Source organism: Nilaparvata lugens, chromosome X (assembly GCF_014356525.2).
Source record: "Nilaparvata lugens isolate BPH chromosome X, ASM1435652v1, whole genome shotgun sequence".
Classification (NCBI taxonomy): Eukaryota; Metazoa; Arthropoda; class Insecta; order Hemiptera; family Delphacidae; genus Nilaparvata; species Nilaparvata lugens.
The window spans coordinates 98,314,594-98,334,480 of record NC_052518.1 but is presented as its reverse complement, the minus strand read 5'-3'; the positions used below and the strand labels follow the sequence as shown (position 1 = coordinate 98,334,480).

Here is a 19,887-nt window from a genome sequence, read left to right as displayed (position 1 = left end):
CCAATGTAATGTTTCCTGTGCAAGGCGATATTTGTGCATAATTTTTGTCAATAAAATTTCCTGTAGCTCCAGTGTCCATAAGAGCATGAGTATTAACTTTATCAATTGTCATAGGAATCATCACTTTTGATAAGGATTTCCGTGCATGAACTGAATTGCTCAGTAATGTAGAGTTAGTCGTTTCTATTGATATGGTCTTTGACTTACAAACCTTAGCGAAGTGACCTTTCTTTTTACAATTTTTGCAAAATATGTCCCTAGCCGGATATTTAAAACGTAGATGAGTACCTTTACACAAAAGAAGCAATTTTGCCTAATAGCATTGCAGGATTGATCATTTTCAATATCTTTGATGTCAGATGAGATAGGGATTTCACAATTGTTATTCTTGGTTGCATTAATTACGTGAGAAGAATGTGAGTTGAGAATTTCTGATTGGATTCTAGCTGATTCGAGAGCTCTAATGTGATTGAGTTTATCATGAAGAGACATGTTAGGACATTCTAGGACTCTTTGGCGAATTTCCGATGAATTAATGCTTCTTTTATATGCTCGTCCCTATTCGAAATTGCAGAAACTGCCTTGAAGTCACATTCGATACTCAACTACTGTAGATAAAACATATCAATAGACTCACCTTGATTTTGCTTCTTTGTTGTAGGTAAGTTCCTCGCCAGTTCGTTTTTCTTTGGTACAAATGCTTCTTCCAAAGCTAAGATTGCATCATTTCTCAGCAGATAATAGAGTAATTAGAACATTCAATTTAATTTCTTCAGAGAATTGATATAGTTGTCCCATGTTCTTTTCCAATATTTGAAATGAGAGGCCGCAGTATTTGAGTTCGGATCTGTTACCAACTTTTCTGGTTTTAATATTTTCGGAAGATCCGTATTTTGAAGAACGTCAGGTTGCACTTCACTGACGTGTCTTCTCCTCCTCATGGTTTCGAATTCTGTCAATTAAATTGGAATAGAAAAGACCGATATTTGGATCAAAATAATAGGCTTTAATTGACAGAATTGAACTCTAGTGATGGATAATAAAATGAGATTTAACAATAAATAACAGGACAACAAATAGGGGGGTTTTTCAGGTTACCAGCCCCATGAGCCCGAAAAAGAGGCCCAAAAATCCAAGAAAATAAACCGCCTCCCGCTGATCAAATTCCACTGGGGAAGTCTATAGGGAGCTCAAAATTGTTGGATAATATCCCCCATTTCAAAATCTTGGCTACGATACTGTCCTAATTTCGTTATGAGAACTGGAAAAGTTGTACCTAGGATTTGCAAATGTCCAAGAAAATGATAAAATCAATAGAATTTTTGCGTATCTCGTTTTATCGATACGATCAGGATAAAAATGATCAATTTGTTGAACTGATTACAGATTCAACTAAGGGATACTTGAAAGAGATTCTTTCACGAGGAAATGAATTTCTCAATTGCTTCATGTAGGCCTACTAACTTCAGGAAAAGGAAAATCAGGCAAAGGAAATAAGTTTTCGATGGAAAAATATAATACAGTTTAAAAACTATTTTCTCCTACTAGGGGGGCTCTGCTATGTTTATAGCTGCGTACCTCATTGGACGAAAGCGATAGTATATTGCTCTCAAAAGTTAATATGAAAGAGAGAAAACATATCGCTCTCTCTCTCTCTCACTCTCTCTCTCTCACTCTCTCTCTCTCTTGATCTACGGTTAAGTCCTGAAGGGGAGGGTATTCTCGATACCCTCACTGAGAATGGACTTCTTAAGGTCCAAACTTCACCGTTTCATGTGAAAACATTACAGTAGTACCTTAACTTTCGCATATTTTATCATTTTTCTTGCTTAATATTATTGTAGAACTCTTTAGTTTAATATGATTCACAATGTTATTTTACTGCTACTGGTATTTATTTTTAACGCTAGAAGGTAAGTTGAATTCTGTATTGTTAAACACATGAATAAAGGAATCTGAATCTCACTCACATTCTCTCTCTCTCTCTCTCTGAGCGTGTGAGAGAGTCCAAGTCCAAGATGAAGGAGCTACTGCATTAGCATTACAGAACTTGGAGCGAAAACAGGAAACAGCCATACGTTTTTTTGTGATGAGTGAATCTGGCAACACTGTAGGGCTGTTGTGAGCGGTGATGGTAGGGTTGGTAGTTAGAAAAAGTGAGAAGCGAATCAAGAGATACTTTCAGAGATTGTATCCACATTGCTAGTACCTACGTAGCAAAACCACACTGCTCCGTATCTTTAGATGCTCCTTATCTAGTGGGTAGGCCTATCAGTACAGAAGAAGGCAACACAATACAGTAGTAGTTCTTTAGTCCGTGGTATTACTAGCATGCTCCTCTAGATACACAAACCGTTTCTATTTTATAAATCATTCTCTATTCTGTATCACTCTTATCAAAGTGTTGTTCCTTGCATATAGGAATCACCCTTGCTGTGTAAGTGGAAGGAGTATGGTACCTACTGCGCATGCGTGGGCCAGTTGTAGTGGGAATTCATCCTCTGCGCTTTTGCGTTTCTTTCTTTCTTATGGCAAAGAAGAAAAGAGACAGAGTTCCGATTCCAGTGTACAGTGCTCCAGGATACTGCAAGCCCTGTAGACTTCTTCCTTTCCGCTCATCAAAAAAAAGTGAGTTTGAAAGTATCATAATATGAATAACAATTTTAGAATTACAGTAGAGCATCGATCATCTAAACTAATAATAATTATTGATGCATTACAACAGTGTCCAAATAACTGCTAATCGATTTCAACCTTTAAATAATAATACTGAGGGTGATGCCCACATAAGCTCTTAGGCTTGTGCGTGGGTAGTGAATGAAAGGGATGATGATGAGAGATGACGACTACTTTTTAGGTAGTCGGGACCGTCGTCTTATCTTCTCCTCCGAATGTCGGGGTGTACCACTCCTCAACAATTTTTATTTGAGTTCTCGCTTCTTCAAAACAAAGTATATAATAGCGACGATATTCCACACCTATGTAAATTCAATTTGCATTATTCTTTGAACTTGTACTTTTTGGGACCAATACCTTTTGGGTAATCGCCAATTAATATTGGAGTGTTTTTGATGGAATAAAGCTCATCTTCATTTATAAAATCTATGTCGATGAATTTGATCTATCTATGTTGATGATTTTGGGGGCTGAAATTCGTCAGGGTTGAAGGAAATGTGGGATCTTCCGTTTTTTGAATATTGGAAATGAATATTTCTGCTATTAAATTGCTGTTTTCCAAGAATATTTTTTTGGACATTGTTGACCAAAGTAGATGAGTGACCTACAAAACAATATAGTCCAGTCGAATTGTCATTTTTCAGGAAACAGTCCCAAAAGAGATTATCTCATCGGTTTTATATATGTATTTTGGGACGTATTCAATATTGAAGACTGACTCATCTCCATAACATTGTATGAAGATATCTGGAGATGACTCCTCCCTCTTCGGCCACATACGGCGTCATCCCGGACCCTGAATCAGTATAATTTTTATGTTTGTAAACAGCTGTTTATCAAGCTTCCATGCTGTTTCTTTAATCTTTAATCATACCAAAAGTCCCTACCCCCTGTGCTAAGGAGGTGGGGGTGGTTTGAAGGTATCATTTTACAACTTTTTTATATCTCCTCTAACATTCGAGGTATCCGCTCTGGAAGGTGTGACATTTTTGAAAAAACACGTTTACCACCAACTTTTTTTCTATTTTTGTTCTTTCAACTTTTCAAGTTTAAACTTTAACTTTGATGAAAATTTCACCCCCTACATTGAAGCTGCTATAACAATAATGAAAACTTGGAGTAGTGAAATAATACATCATATCAAAGAGAATTCAACGCTCTACAAACCTACCGGTTGTTGACAATCCTGCACTCTCATCATACACGAAATTTTATTATTTGAAGCAGTCTCTTATTGGTGAGGCTCTCATCCAAATTCAAAATGCTGCTACTGGTAAAAATTATTTTGAACAGGCTTGGAGACTTCTTGGTGAACGATATGACAATTCTAGATTGCTTGCTGATTGTGAACTGTTGGAATATCTTTGGAACACCAATGAGAATGCATACTTCAGTCCAAGCCGATTGTTGCGCCGTGTCAGAAGAGTGAGTTCATACTGATGTATTCTAGTCTATTATAAAATTCCACTTTAAAAATATAGTTGAATAGTCTGGATGTATGGAATCTCATATAACTAGTTAACTGGTCAAGTTGAATTAACATCAATTCATAAAATTTTGTCTGCTCATTGTGTCTAATTTTATTGCTAGTCTTTGATGAAAACATGAAATAATATTAATATTATTTTCAATTCAGTGATGTTGGTTCAAGAATATCTTAACTGCATTATTAATAGATAATTTCATGGAATTCAAGGGGATGAATCTATTTTTTTTTATTGTGAGCTGTTAAAACGGTTAATCTATCAAAAACTTCACTGTATTGTGAGCTATCATGTATAAAAGTGTATAAGCCAGTATAGATTGAGCAGAGCTCGTTCGTTAGGACCAGGGGTGCCCACAAGGGGGGGGGGCATGGCGCAATTTGCGCCATCAACATTTTTGAGGGGGGGGGCACGATTTTTTTTACATTTTATGTCAACATTTTGAATCATGGCTAAAAAATCCTAATGTAGTTTTAATACTTTTTCCCACCTTTACAATGTTATATTTTGCAAAGTGTAACTCTATATAAAGCATGAAAAATACAATTGATAATATGTTGTATGCAGAAATTTTAATTTTAGTAAACAGGATCAAAACTTTAAACACTTATAACTTTTGACTGAATGATCACATCACCTCGTACTACAGCTCGTTCATATTAGCTCGTCAAGGCGGTTGAAAATCATGTATTGTTTCACTAAAATTTGTTAAAAAATAGGAAATTCCTCCTTTAGTGTATTTTAGCCCATATTTCAATGCATAGAAAAATGACCGATTTCTATATTCAAAACTGTGTGTCTCGGTAACTCAAAATGATACTTGGTCTTGATTTGAAGGAAAAAATCTCCTCTTTTATGTGAGGTGAATGATTTTTGTAAAAATATAATCGTGAAGTAAGATACGTTTGATTCAAAAAATCAAGAAATTTTCGATATTTTTCTCATTTTCACAGACTCGACAGTTTTTCAATATAAACAGTGATGCAAGATCAATTTAAGGCAACTCAGTATAATCGCAAGAAAAATGAGAAAATAAAGATCATCATTCAATTGGCTGTAACTTTTTAACGGTATTGAAAACAGAAGTATAATTCATGGGAGTGAAAAGAGGAGAAAATTCATCACAACCTCGACTACTTTTTGGATTTTTTATCTGAAGTGTTCCACAAGATACGCAACGTTGCATATGCGAGACTGTGAAAATGGGGGAAGTATCACAAATTTCTCGCACATTCAAAGTTTTGTATCTTGTGGAACACTTCAGATAAAAAATCCAATTATAAATTTTATAGTGTATGAATCAAAATTCGGTGAAGAAACAGTTTTGGGCTGTGCCTGTTAGTCCTTTCCCAATCATTTCAAAGAATTGAGTTCTGTTTATCAATGAATGAATAACGAGCAAAGCTCGGTGCCCCGATATTTGGTATTAATAGATAGAATTTACAATATGTATTTGTTCAGATGATATCTTTATTCCAAAAACCAAACCATTTAAATATACATTTTGTTCGACTTGTGCTATTTACTCCTGTAATGTTAAAAAGTAAATACTACCAACAACACAACATCAGTGACAACCTGTTCCAATTTATGATAAATATCGGGGCACCTAGCTCCGCTCTGGAGTACCTACAAAGCTAGAAAAGCATATAAAAATTATTACGAAAGAAGAAATTATAATAAATACTCATAGTTCATACAGAGAGGTTCTATCTAATCACAGTGGATTGAGATTAATTCGCAGAGGAATGCAAAAATTTATCTCACAAAAGCATGTTAAATTTTAATCCCGATTTATTCCACGTGAACCAAATCACAGAAGACCATCTCAAAAAGATAGCTTATCTGATTGGTTCTACTGGAATTAATCAGGTTTAAAATTTAACCGGCTCTTGTACAACTGCCACTAAGTACCTGATTGAATTATTAGGTACAAAAGTTCAACAGCTGAGTCATAATTTTGTCTCAGTCCCACACACATGCACTCGCTCACTCACTTCCATCATCAACAGACGACGAAATTATCAGCTGTTTTTCCAAGGATGAATAAATTCTTTCAATGTCCTTCAGCGAGTTTCCCCAGGGATGAGAACTAGTGCAATCGAATTTTTATATTATAAACCTACTATTTTCAGAATTTTGTGAGAATCGTTAGAGCCGTTCTCGAGATCCGGTGAAATACAAACATATAAATATCTGAACATTTAAACACCAAAACATCTAAACAGATATTGCTCGTTTAATAGTATAGGATTTAGAATACCTAAACTTGCCGACATTATATATTGTATAAATAAAATCGTTCCAAATTTGTATGAATGTTCACCAAAATTGCTATGCAATATTCTTTTGCAATAAAAGAATATCAATGATATTATAATTCAACTTTAAGTAAGTAAGTTATAGAATTGATGGAATCACAAATATTATGTAATACTGCTAAGATTATGACAATAGAATTGCCGCAGTCGCAGATAACAACTATGACCATTAAACCATTACTCGAACTCTGCCTCCTAAAGTATAGGATGAAAATTTGTATAACGCACAACAATTTGGGATAAGAATTTATAGTATATTGCGTGATGAGGCTGGGAAGCGGGGCCGAGCATGAAGTTTCCAGTCGAGGCGTCAGCCGCGCAACAGACATTCACGGCCAAGTAACGATATTTTCCACCACACAATCAGCAAATAATATATCGATGAGTAAATAACTGGAGAGAATCTTTCTAACCTAGAAACTGACCGGGAATGTACGGTATGTTTTCTGTGCATTGTGGCGAAATTAATTGTTTGCATTAGTTAATCTGACAAGTAGCCTACGGCAGTTTCCTCCTGAAACAATCTGCTGTAAACTGATCCATGTTCTATGATCAATGTAACCGTTTCTATAATTGAAAATTTACTTAATACTTTATTACTTACTTAACTTATACTTTGAAATACAAAACTTGTGTTTCCAATGAATGAGGAGGGGTACAAAAGGATTTTACCAGTGTAGCCTTGTTAAACTAACTCACCCTATTAGAACAACTAGAAATAATTGATTTTGGATTGAAGATATTTAATTTCGTTGTATGTTGTTAAGGTTTGGAGGTGGCCCCGTTTGCCCGCTGGATTCTGTGGTTGAATGCGAGATATGCGCTGCGCAAACAAAATGGAAGGCCAGTCAGAGTAAGTACTATCTCTTTCTCTTTTTTATTTACTATTAGTTGATATATAACTTCGACCTCAAAGTATCTCTCAGATAATAGTCTCAGTTTGAGTCTTTTTCTTTTTATTTAAAATACTTTTTTCAACTCATTTAGTGTAGAAGTATAATTCATTATAGATACAGTTTGAAATATGCAATATTAATCTCTTTCTCAGTATTTATGAGTTGCTTTGGAATTTGATTTTTTAAAAAATAAAGTATGACTTGGTTTTATAGAATGTCTGTATTCGTATTGTACTGCAAAAGGTTTTCAAGAACATGGTTGTAAGGTAATGAAATTATTTCATTTCATTTTTACTTATATAAAGAATATAATTTCGTTATTATATCTAAATAAATTAACATTTCACTAATTTTTAGGTATGTATCTTAGTTTAAGTGCAGTAGCATATATTTATTCTTTGTAAAACTTTTTTAAAGCCTATTTTGTTTTTGGCAAATAAATTCATTTATTCATATTGACAAAGCCAGTGAGTTTAAAATTTTACTTCCAATAAATTCTGCTGGAGTTTAAAAAAGTAAACACTTGCTTTTTCATTATTTAATTGTGTACATTTTTACAGCAATACACGATAAAATTAATTACAAAATTGACAATCGATGTTGGATGCTTTTTGTGAGTATTATACTGTAATTGAATAACTTACATATAATTATCTAATATGATAATAGTATCATCATTATTACATTTATTGAGACAGCTTTCGGGTTTTCCTCATTATTTTTCTTGTTAATCCAACAGCTATTCTATTTTATTATTTGACTAGAATTTATATAATAATGTCAACATTTGTATTACTTAGGCTATGTCACCTGGTCATGTCTCATCATCCTTACAGCTATTATTCTAACTAATTATCAACTGTACGGTAAGGTAATTATAACGATTATTATGGATTTCACAGTAACAACTATGTGGATTTTATCAATAGAGTGGAAACTGTCTGGTGAGTAGGACGTGAATGTCAAATTAAAACCTGGCAAAAAATTATTCTGTAGAAAGAATGTGTTTGATAATAGTATTTTTATGAATTGAAAAAAATTAATTACAGTACACAATAAGAATTCTGATAATGTTCTATACATTTAGAGACAACTTTACGTATTTTTATTAAAACAACAGTTTGATAATAACTCTGGTTTACTATCTACTAAACTCTTTATAATGTAAATTATTCTGACTTGGTGTAACATGTATAAGATAGGTAACACAATGTATTCCAAGCCTGAAGTTACATCAATTATTAGAGTATAAAAACTGTAGTTTCCTTTGATAAGGAACTACAATAATTGAATAAAAATCAGGAACAAGTCGATTAACTCTCAGAATTTCATTCAAAATTAGGCAAACAGTTAATGCTTTTAACATATAGGATCGAATGCAATGGCTGTACTAATAGGAATGAATTAATAAGATATTAAACCTTCAACATTTTTTCACTAGACATTCTTAATCACACCATCTACACTCCGATATTTATTTCATTACAAGCAATTGAAATTTTTACAATAAAAATACACATATCATCACTGTGGTAGCCCCTTAACACACAAACCATCCATGATATGGATTAAATGATATGGTTGGGACGTAGGGTTGGGGAACGTGTTGGTGCGGGTAGCCAGTGTATTGTGCCACATTAGGTGCTGCTTGGGGTTGAGGAGTATGGAACATAGGATGAGTGGGTAGTGAGGGGTAGGTGAGGTTTTGGAGCCTATTGGTCGGGGGCTGCGATCTAATTGGTGCCCTGGCAAACCGTTGATCCCTGGTCAGGGCATCCGCCATCTCGTCTCCTGAGCAATACCTCACCTTTATGAACCGAGTGCTCCTGCCAATGAGCAAGGGCGTATTATTTTTTTCTTTCGACGCAAGGCGTGCTGAACTCTCAGAGTTCATATGTATGAACCATACACCAGTACGCATTCCCTGAAAAACATGCCAATCATTGGTATATTCAGTCATACATAGAATATTTCCACTCATTTCATCTATCTATAATATAATAAAGGAAACAATCGGTTTATACATGTAGGGGATAGGAAATTGACGAATGACGCATCATCAAGTCTGAATTACCTGGACTGATTAACTTGATATTTTGCATATAAGCCTACTAGAACCAAAAAAAGCATTTTAGTTAATTTTTCAGTAGAAGCAAATTTTCTGTTCTCTCATTTGTAATAGAGTATAAGAGCTAAGTTTTTTTTTATCTTTTTGTTGTAATATATTATTAACAATTACAACAACATTTCAATGAATAAGACAGTAGAATTTTAGATTTTTATTAAATAAAATTGGAGATTGTTCTTTCTGGTACCAAATATTTTTTTAAAGTGGATACTGTCTTTTTTGGTCATTTAGTCTCTTATGATAACAACACTCGGTGGAGATTGTCTCTTTTTGAAAAAACCACCGATTTTTCAATCCAATTTAACCATGGATCTTGTATCTTTTTGTAGCATCTGTTTTGAGCATTGGATGGAGATCCTTCCTATACATAGAATGAACAAAAACATGAAAATGCTAAAATGGTGGAAATTGCTCTTTTTGGTCCCAATAGGCTCATATGGATTCTTAATTTACAGAGGATGGTGATAGGCCTATTTTCAATTCTTCAAGATTTCATTATATCAAGTTTTCAGTTTGTCAAAACTTGTTATTCATTGAAGTAAAAATGCAAAATGGACAATCTGTATACCAATTGAAAGAGAAAGTTTCAAAGTTTCTTTTAATACCTTACAAGTGTTGAATGTGGCGTCCAGCTGCTGCACGATCTGCGGAACCGTATCACTGCTGCCGTGCACTCAATAACACCCTCGCGCGTGGGACGAGTTTGGCTACCGTGTAGATGTTTGCCGTGCAGCAGCCAGAGGCTACATTGAGCACTTGTAAAGTATTAAAAAAGCATCTGCCAAAAGATCTCGTTGTCACAGTGAGTGATTAATTCATTTATTGTAAAATATCTGACTGCTAGTCGTTTTTTCTAATAGCAAAAAGTGATTTAATAATAAGCAATTCGTGATCGAAAACAGCATTGAAGAATTAAAAAAAAACTTTGAAACTTTCTCTTTCAATTGTTATAAAGATTGTCCTTTTTGCATTTTTACTTTATCAAATACAAAGTTTTGAAAATGGATCCATCATTTAGAATAACCCTGTACTTTGCTATCTTTGCTTGAGAGTGGTCATAGATAAAATGGTGTATTCAACAGTTTTATTTTCTATCTTCTCATTCTTCTTCTATCTATATATCCTCTTTCTCTATATCTACACTATAGGGTTGGTGAAAAGTATGGAAACAGCCAAATATTGATTTCAATAGTTTAAAAAAACTACTTTTCTGTCAAATCAAAATTTTTGTTCGCCATCTTGGAACTACCATTTTGAATCCAACTTGAATTTTTCAAATTGGAAGGTGGTCATAATAATACTTGATTTCCATACAGAATTCAAAGAGGAAATTGATAGCGAAAACCTCAAATCAATGCCTCACGTTTCACATTCAAAGATACTAATAAATTATGTATCTATCTGACATCTATAATTCAATAAAGAAAAATATTAGCTTATAAATGTAGGGGATAGGAATTGACGGATGACCCATCATCACGTCTGAATTACTGGACTGATTAACTTTAGATTTTGCATATAGATTCATCGAGGGTGGTTTTAGCCTTTTTTTAATTTTTCAAGATATCAGTAGGTCAATTATACAATTTAAGTTTCTATTTAAAAACTTGCGGAGCACGAGTTACCTGCTAGTGGGGCATAAATTACACTTGGAAAGAATTATAATAGTATTTATGTTTTTTTTCCAGAAGCGAATTTCTATTGCCAACCTCTCTTGAAGAGTGATTTCATGGGTTATTTCATTATTTAGAAGGAATTTAGTTTTTACCTCCAATAAAAAAAAATTATAAGAAATTGAACCCGGAAAGTGTGACATCAAGCCAAATAAAATTGACAAGCGTGATACCTACCTATGGTATAGGTACCGAGGTATCTACCTACCTTAAGTAAGGCCTACAAGTCTGTCGAACATATCTGAACACATGCCTTACTAATACTTATACTGCTACGTCATGCAAAAAGTGTTCAAATAAAATATTGGTGTTTACATATCACTATTGATATGACTGGAATATTCCAGTAAAATATACATGAATGTGGTTCGTTGATTGATTGATGTTAGGCTTTTCTAATTGATGAGTAAATGAAAATCTTTCAAGCATAATTCATCACTGAGCTCACTGCTATACTGATCGAGTTCCACGTTATAATGGCAGTATTTGATTAACATTGTTGCTATTCTTATCTATCATTCGACAAAGCAGATAGCGCTATCCTTTTATAGCTCCTCAATGTTGTCAGATTGTCAAAATAATCAATTTAAATTTTGAAAATTTATTATTGAATGATTGAAAAATATATTTTCTTCAAGAATAAAATATAATAGATTATTTTTGACAAGAATTAATATACAACTATTAATATATCGGTATCAGCTATCCTCGATAGTAGACAGTGGCAAGGCAGAGAATCGGCAATGCACTGTTCTCCTATCTTTATACACTGCCATTATAACATGGACCTACAAGTTTACTTATGCCACAAGTTATATTTTTTATCTGTTTAAATATTTGATCTGATTATAGACCTACATTGCTATTGTTGATAACAAAATGAATATCATGATGAGAGATTTTGTATGAATATTCGCCAAGGAATGCGAGTATGTTCTCGAAGTCGGCATCAAAATGTACATTTCTTAAATGGAGGCAGTTCTTGGTGGTGCCAGATACTTTCACTTGCCGCTCCTCACCAACTGACCAGCTCAGAATCTATACACAAAATAACAATCTATATCAGAGAAATCATAAAAGCAACACCGATCACTAGACAATCTTTATTCAAGAAAAACAATAGTCTATATGGAATTCCGTTCAGAGAAATCATAAATGCAACACCGAATCGATATGAATATGCAATCTTTATCCAAGACAGATATCAATCGTCCAGTTATGAAAACATCAACAGTCATTTTATAATTCAGAATATCTATAATATTATAAAGGAAACAATTGGCTTAGACATGTACGGCATAGGAGATACATTAATGACGAATTATCACTTATGAGCTGATTAGTTTGCAATTCCACATAAAGGTAATTCTATATTTAATTATAATTAAAACATATTGTGATTCAAAGTTTACGTGATTATGAGAGCCCAACTAATCAGATCCTTCTTCAAGTAATTCCTTAGCTTAATTGGTAGCACGTGCGACTCATTAATGGAATGATTAATATATTATTGGTAGCACAAATCTAAATTTATAAAGAGTGAATAATTTCGATCATAAATATCAAATCTTGATTAAATAGGGCTGATAATTAGAAACACTTCACTTATATGGGCTACTTTTGTACAAATTAATAAAAACATGTAATACCCTTTATTATTAAAAAAAAAACATTTTTTAAAAATATCTTTAAGTTTTTTAAGAACAAAGGATACTGCATGTTTTAATATTGTTTTTATTAATTAGGCTGGTAATTATTATTCTGAATAATGAGACCATTTATTTTAGTTACAACAAACTGTATCAATATTTTCATGGGGGTTTCAAAAATTCAAATATCAACAAAACAAAATATGTTTTTTAATCCCCTACAATTAATTAGTAGTCTTTAAGAACTGGTTTTCCACCAATTGAGGTGGATAATTTATAAGACTAAACATTTCAAACTCATTCAAGTTACTACATTTTATGCTGATGTTCACATAAGTCAGTTGGTAAGAGATTCCGACTGAACTTTATGGTGAGTTGTATTCATATTGTTAGTTTTTTCTGGCCAGATACCTATAAGCTACATAATATTTATTAATTAATTCTTTTTTCTGGTATAATAATTCTTATTTTTTTACAGTCTATTCGCTCAAATTTATGGCGCTGCCAATTCATCATCCAATGCTTTTATCAATTATCAGTAAAATGACTCAACTTTAAAATTGACATGACGACAAGTCCTTATACCCCTTTACGTGGGCCGTCCACTGGAACCGATTTCGTCCCAACTAGCATTGGCCGAAAACTACATCGTCCGAACGATTCCCCAACAAAAAAAGGAATAGATGCTCGTCCATTGCAACAGGTTCATACAGCCGATCAATTTTTCGATCCGAATTGAATGGGATTTCCCGGCTCTATCCGGCCAAACCAACTAGTCGAGCTGAGACAACAACTAATGTTCCCAACCTAAAATTGTTCCACAGTCTTGTTTGTTTTTGTTTTTTGGAGTTGTTCTGTGTCATAAAGATGTTTTTACAAGCATTGTTCTCTTTCGACGGTGAACATTCAACACATCATCATACTCAATAATTGTGTCATAGCGTTCATCCTCAAATAACCCTCCAAGTCATCAAGCAATATAAATTAATTCCAAGTTTTTAAAATGAAATACTTCTACTTTTGTTGATATTTAGTTAATAGATAAATATTTAATAATGATTTTTGTATGATGATATGTAGATGAAAGTAGAAGTGTTTTATCTTAAAAACTTTAAATGATATTGTTTGATGACTTTGGAGGGCTATTTGAGGATGAACGCTATGACACAATTATAGAGTATAATGATGTGTTGAATTTTCAGCTGACATTGAAATAGAACAATGCTTGTAAAACATCTTTATGGCACAGAACAACTTCAAAAACAAAACAAACAAGACTGTGAAACAATTTTAGGTTAGGAACAGTAGGTGTTGTCTCAGCTCGACTAGTTAGTTCGGCCGGATAGAGCCGGGAACCCCCATTCAATTCGAATCGAAAAATTGATTAGCCGTATGAACCTGTTGCAATGGACGAGCGTCTATTCCTTTCGTTGTTGGGGGTTCGTTCGGACGAGTTCAGTAGTTTTCGACCGATGCTAGTTCGGACGAAAACGGTTCTAGTGGACGGCTCACATCAAATATAAAACAATATTGAAAATGATATAGTCTACTGACACACTGGGCGAGGTTCTTTGTGATCCTGTGAACTTCGATGCATCTGTGGCCAATTTTGTTGAAGTATTTACTCTCTGCTTTGATGGCCTCCGCTTCCTCCGCGAACAGCACAAGCGCATCCCCTGAGGTTGCACCGTCCGGCCTCTCCACGATCAGCACTCCGTCTTTGCCATCCATCACTTTTGCACTGCTTCCGAAAAACTCCAGCTGCACAAATAGAAAAACTCACATTATTATAATTCACTTGGTTATTTATGAGAGGGCAAACAAAAAACACTAATCATTATTCCACATATCATCCTTGAAAGCTTTACGGTACTGTATATATATATGCTCCTGTTTGCAGACAAAGTTCATTCTTTAGCAAGCAGTATTGTATTCATTGACTGTACACTACGCATTTTTGTTGAATTCAATATTTGATTATTGTTATTCTGTAATTTACTTGTCATTGAATAAATGTTTATTTATTTATATTTAAAATGATATTTTCAAGTGTATAAGTTATAATTATAGTGAGGTAATTGTATAGCTAATAATATTGGGTTATAAGTTGAATATCAGGTGACATATTACCGTATCATAGGGTACTGATACGGTACCTCGTTATCCGTCAGACCAGCTCTACAATGAGTTTGGTGTGATGGACATAAGACAGCTCTACTCCTTGGAAATAATTTGCAGACCAAACAAAAACCCGGAAAGCTTTCAACATGGGAACCACAGTCATAACACAAGAATCAGAAACCTTCTTTATTACGAACGTGGCTAGGAAGGCAATATATCAACGACACTTCAACCACCTAGCACCAAAACTCCACAATCTACTTCCTGCACAAATCAAGTCAATAGAAAACCCAAGACGATTCAAAACTGCCGTTAAGAACTGGATTATTTCAACTGGAAGACATCATAAATAGGAAACATAATCTCAAACAATATGTGAGCTCACTTACCCAACGTATTTGCAGTTTGCACCCCCACCCAGAATCTATTACTACTACTAACACCTACTCTAGTACATGGGTTTCCCATAGTTGAGTAGGTTAATTTCCAATAGAATTAAATTCCATATGTTTTTTATAGACCTATTGTATTGTATTTTAGATATTTTGTACTTTTCATGTTTTAATTGCTTGTTTGTATTTTTTTGAAGGAAATATATTTATTCATTATTATTATTATTACCGATAGTGTAACTTACTAATGTAATATATTTGTATTTTGTATCATGTTGTATATATTTGACTCTTTTATTGTATCTGAAGACCTCAGATATGGCTGCATTAAAGATTCTATTCTGAATTGAATTTATTGCCAAAAATTACAAATACATATTTTTACAATACAATATAAATAACATTGATTGTAACTTAAGTGCATCAATAACATCACTGTAATACTTGGCACTGCCAGCATAAGATACCTTGTGTGCTGGGAGTGAGTTGCAGTTTATTTATTCTGTATCAATTCAGGTGAGTGTATGAATTAATATACAATTGATAATGCTAACGAAGAAATTACAATGCTAAAAATTTAATAATGCTAATAAAGCTACACCTATTATACAAAAGAAACGCACAGGCTCACAGCAAAAAAAAAAAACATACTTGAGAATACTGTACATACTATACTAGGATGAAAATTTATTCTAATTAATCACTGTGACATCTTGAGGCCATCATGACAGTGAAACTTTCTCAAAGAAAAACAAATGAACTGATACAATGAAAAGAAGTTCCTGTAATGTGACTTGGAAAAATTACAAGCCTGGTTCAAGAGTATACATGCCCATCGCTCACTGTTTTTAGTAACTATTATTTGTATACAACATTATACTTTATACCACTAGTTTAAAAAATACATTTTGGTCAATCCAATATTCTATACTTTTAATTGAATCGCGTGTGATTTGTTTTATCCATAAAGTCATTTGGAATTTTGTTTATAATGTAGTTACAATAATATTGAAATTGATGCCTGCATATGGTTAGCTTGTATTCTATTGAGGTCACATTATAATGGCAGTGGAGAAAAATAGGAGAAGAGCGTTGCCGATTCTCTACTTTGTCACTTCCTTCTATAGAGGATAACTGGTACAGGTATATCTGATGTAATATTAACTGTTCATTCTTGTCTCAAATCATGGATTATATTTTATTCGTCAAGAAACTATATTCTTCAATGTTTGAATAATGAACTTTAATAATTGATATTCAATGTTGTTTTAATCAAATTATATTTCTACATTGTTAGAAAACGATCTAGCAACGTTGCGGGAGCTAGGAACGAATAGCACTAGCTGCTTTGTCGAATTATAGACAGGGATAGCATCACCAATGTTAATCAAATACTGCCCTTATAACGTGCACCTCACTACCTCACTATATATATTATAGGGTGGTCACTAATTAATAACAGGACAAGTGTCAAAGAAGGCTTTGAACAAGAAGCAGCTTTTTGAAGAAGCTTCTAACATAATATAAACAACCAATAACAATGAATAAACCATTTGGAAAATACAAAAATAATTTAACCTAAGATAGAGCAGCGAAGAAAAATTAACAAACACAAAAATACAAAAACCTAACCAAAAAGCCTTTCGCTGATGACACATGATGTGTGATCAGATTTTTCCTCACTTTTTGCTATTAAAAAGAACGACTAGCAGTCAGATTTTTTACAATAAATGAATTAATCACTCACTGTGACAACGAGAGATCTTTCGGCAGGTCCACCGAGTGATTAATTCATTTATTCTAAAAAATTCTGACCGCTAATCGTTCTTTTTAATAGCAAAAAGTGATTTAATAATAAGCAGTTTGTGATGGAAAACAACATTGAAGATTTTTTCCTTAAGTGGCCACCTTATTGCACCTTTTCCCGAGGAAGGAGTGTTAAACTGTATTCAAGAGGAACTTTTCTACTTTGGATAACATCATAGTCATACATGAACTACAGTAATATGGAATTCCAGAGATTACAAATTCCCACTAATATTGCTATTTGTGGACTTTGAGAAGGCCTTTGATAAGGTAACTACAAATGCAGTATTGTAGACTCTCACAAGCCTTGGAATAAACAATAAATACTTGAAAGTGTGCAGGTATATGTAGAGCAACATGGAATTGAGTTTAGTTTGAGAGGGAAATGATATTTGATATTGATATTCAAGAACGAAAGATCACTACAGTACAGGAAGGTTTTTACTAACTTAAGAATGAGTGTGAGGAAACAGGTCTGAAAATTCAGATTTCCAAGACAAAGTACATGAAGAGGAAATGCTTAAGGTCATTGAAGAAAATTTGTGATTGGAGATAGTCGTTTTGGGGAGGTTAAATATCTGGGAGCTGTGATATCACACAAGAACGAAGTTCAAGTGGATAACAAGACCAAACTTTCTGCCGAGAATAGATGGTACTATATGCACTGAAAAAGTTCCTCGACTTCCAACTTATATAAAAAAACTAAAAGGGCGAGTGTATAACACTGAAATAAGAAGAGTTGTGCTATATGGAGCTGAAACCTGGATACTAGCTCGGAGGGACGAAACCTTACTCAATGTCTGAGAGAGAATAAAATTTACGGACCTATGTAGATTGGAGAATCCGCACTAAACAAGACCTACAAGAACTTTATAATTCTCTAGACATTGTAGCTGAAATAAAGGTGAGGCGTCTTGATTGGTTAGAGCATGTAGAGCGGAGTGCTGAGAAAGTCCACAGGATGAATCCAGGCGGAAGGAGATTCAGAGAAAGGCCAAGAATGCGATGGATCGATGACGTAGAGGCAGTTGGGCATTCGAGGATGGGTCGAGATGAATGGAGCGGCGTATTACGGGAGGCCAAGACCCTAAATGGGCTGTAGAGCAGACGAGTAAGTAGGTAAGTGAATTATTTGTATAATGAAGAATAATGCTATTTGTGATATGAATGGTGGCATTTTTGACAGAACTGTTTGGATTTGATCGCTAGATAGATAAGGCGATGTCACATTTCAACTGGGGGTTTGATTAGTACACTATCGTACTAAAAGTATTATAATTGAATGTAAACTTACAATTTGTTCTGTGTCGCATTTGTAGGGTAGACTTACTAGCCGAATGATGATCGGCGCATCCTTTTCCATCTTTTCCAGGAAAGCTTGAACATAACTTTTGTAACCTGCAAAAAAATCCGTATCAGCACCAAACAAGGGGAATTTGAAGATAGGCATAAAAATGATTAAAATGTTGGTTTGGAGTAAACAACAATAGAAAAAGTTAAATAAATCAAATATTCAGGTGTCTCCGTGGATCAGCATATTAAATGGGACATTCACATTGAGAATCTATGCTTCAAACTGAGATATTTAATAACAATTTTTTACAGGATTAACCAATTAAAAGACTTGAATATTTTGAGAACGATTTACTACGCTGATGCTCATTCACTTTTCCATTATAATAATATGGGGGGCAGCGTATGACACTCATTCTTTATAATACAAAAGCATAATATTATTAGAGCTGCGCTTGGAAGACCCAGACTCTATCCCAGCAGATTAATATTTGAAGAGATAGACCTACCAACGTTACGTCAAACTTATGTGACAAATTTAATTCCCTCTATTAATAAAAATACACATCAATTTACCCGTCGCACAATCCCTTATAATATACGGCCAACTATGGTAAATGCTTTCAATATTAATAATTTTACTTCATTACGCAGCTATTTGGCGGTACGAAGTTCGCCGGGCCAGCTCATTAATTCTTAGCAATCTTCAACTCTGTATTATAGATGAGAAGTATAAAATGTTCGATTAATCAACTAACTGACCTCTATTATAAAACGAAAATCCTTATTAAATGCTGTAAATCTATTTTAAATTAAATGCAATTTCTCATCTAGACTATTTGAATCTGTTAACTAACCTTTCTCAATGTAGTTCTTAGGCACACATCCAGGCATTCCGCGCGAACTGCTAATGTTGGGCACTCCGAACTGGAGGTGGGGGCTGTCCTCCACGGACGGGGGTGGCAGAGCTTGGGCCTGGTGGTGCATGCCGCCTCCTTGGGGCAGGGTGCCGCCTCCTGCAGTGTGCGTCTGTTGCAGCTGCATATGATGCTGTTGGCTGTCCATCACAGAGTCACCGCCTTCAAGTGTCGCCGCCGGAATGCCACCCGACTGGGTCGTCAGTGTCAACGGTGATGGAGGTGCTAACAACAATACAATAAGTTAGTCCACATTTCACTTGCATTAAAATATTCATTGTTAGTTTTAAATGGGTTTCATTCACATTTTATGAGAGTCTGTGGCAGTTATCAATCACATCATATTATTTAAAGTCAAATCTATCCACTGGAAGATTGTCTGTGAGTTATTAAAGATATCTCCACTATTTTCGTAAGGTAGGTACACCCGCAATGTTGATACAATTTTCATGAGTATACTGGTGCAAGGAAGCTAGTTATTGATAAAATTCAACATCCGTAGATTATCATCCATCAACAGAATTGTATCAT

The 19,887-nt window shown here is 34.1% G+C and overlaps 2 protein-coding genes across 2 annotated transcripts; one reads left to right on the top strand and one right to left on the bottom strand.

The window, feature by feature from the left end:
- Positions 1-2,508: 2,508 nt before the first annotated feature.
- Positions 2,509-19,583, top strand: LOC120354856. The gene is made up of 4 exons (XM_039442788.1): positions 2,509-2,628; positions 3,970-4,101; positions 7,249-7,334; positions 19,311-19,583. The coding sequence occupies exons 2-4, from the start codon at positions 3,995-3,997 to the stop codon at positions 19,571-19,573; spliced, it is 456 nt and encodes a 151-aa protein (XP_039298722.1). The 5' UTR covers positions 2,509-2,628; positions 3,970-3,994; the 3' UTR covers positions 19,574-19,583.
- LOC120354857 lies at positions 8,753-9,586 on the bottom strand. The gene is made up of 2 exons (XM_039442789.1): positions 8,971-9,586; positions 8,753-8,925 (listed from the first exon to the last, which is right to left on the bottom strand). Exons 1-2 carry the CDS (start codon positions 9,356-9,358, stop codon positions 8,918-8,920), a joined length of 396 nt encoding a protein of 131 aa, XP_039298723.1. The 5' UTR covers positions 9,359-9,586; the 3' UTR covers positions 8,753-8,917.
- Positions 19,584-19,887: the final 304 nt, after the last annotated feature.

Coding starts and splice junctions, on each gene's coding strand:
- LOC120354856 (XM_039442788.1), top strand. CDS start 3,995: ATGACAATTCTAGATTGCTTGCTGATTGTGAACTGTTGGAATATCTTT. Junction 4,102..7,248: donor TGTTGCGCCGTGTCAGAAGA/GTGAGTTCATAC, acceptor TATGTTGTTAAG/GTTTGGAGGTGGCCCCGTTT. Junction 7,335..19,310: donor AAAATGGAAGGCCAGTCAGA/GTAAGTACTATC, acceptor TTCTCAATGTAG/TTCTTAGGCACACATCCAGG.
- LOC120354857 (XM_039442789.1), bottom strand. CDS start 9,358: ATGAGTGGAAATATTCTATGTATGACTGAATATACCAATGATTGGCAT.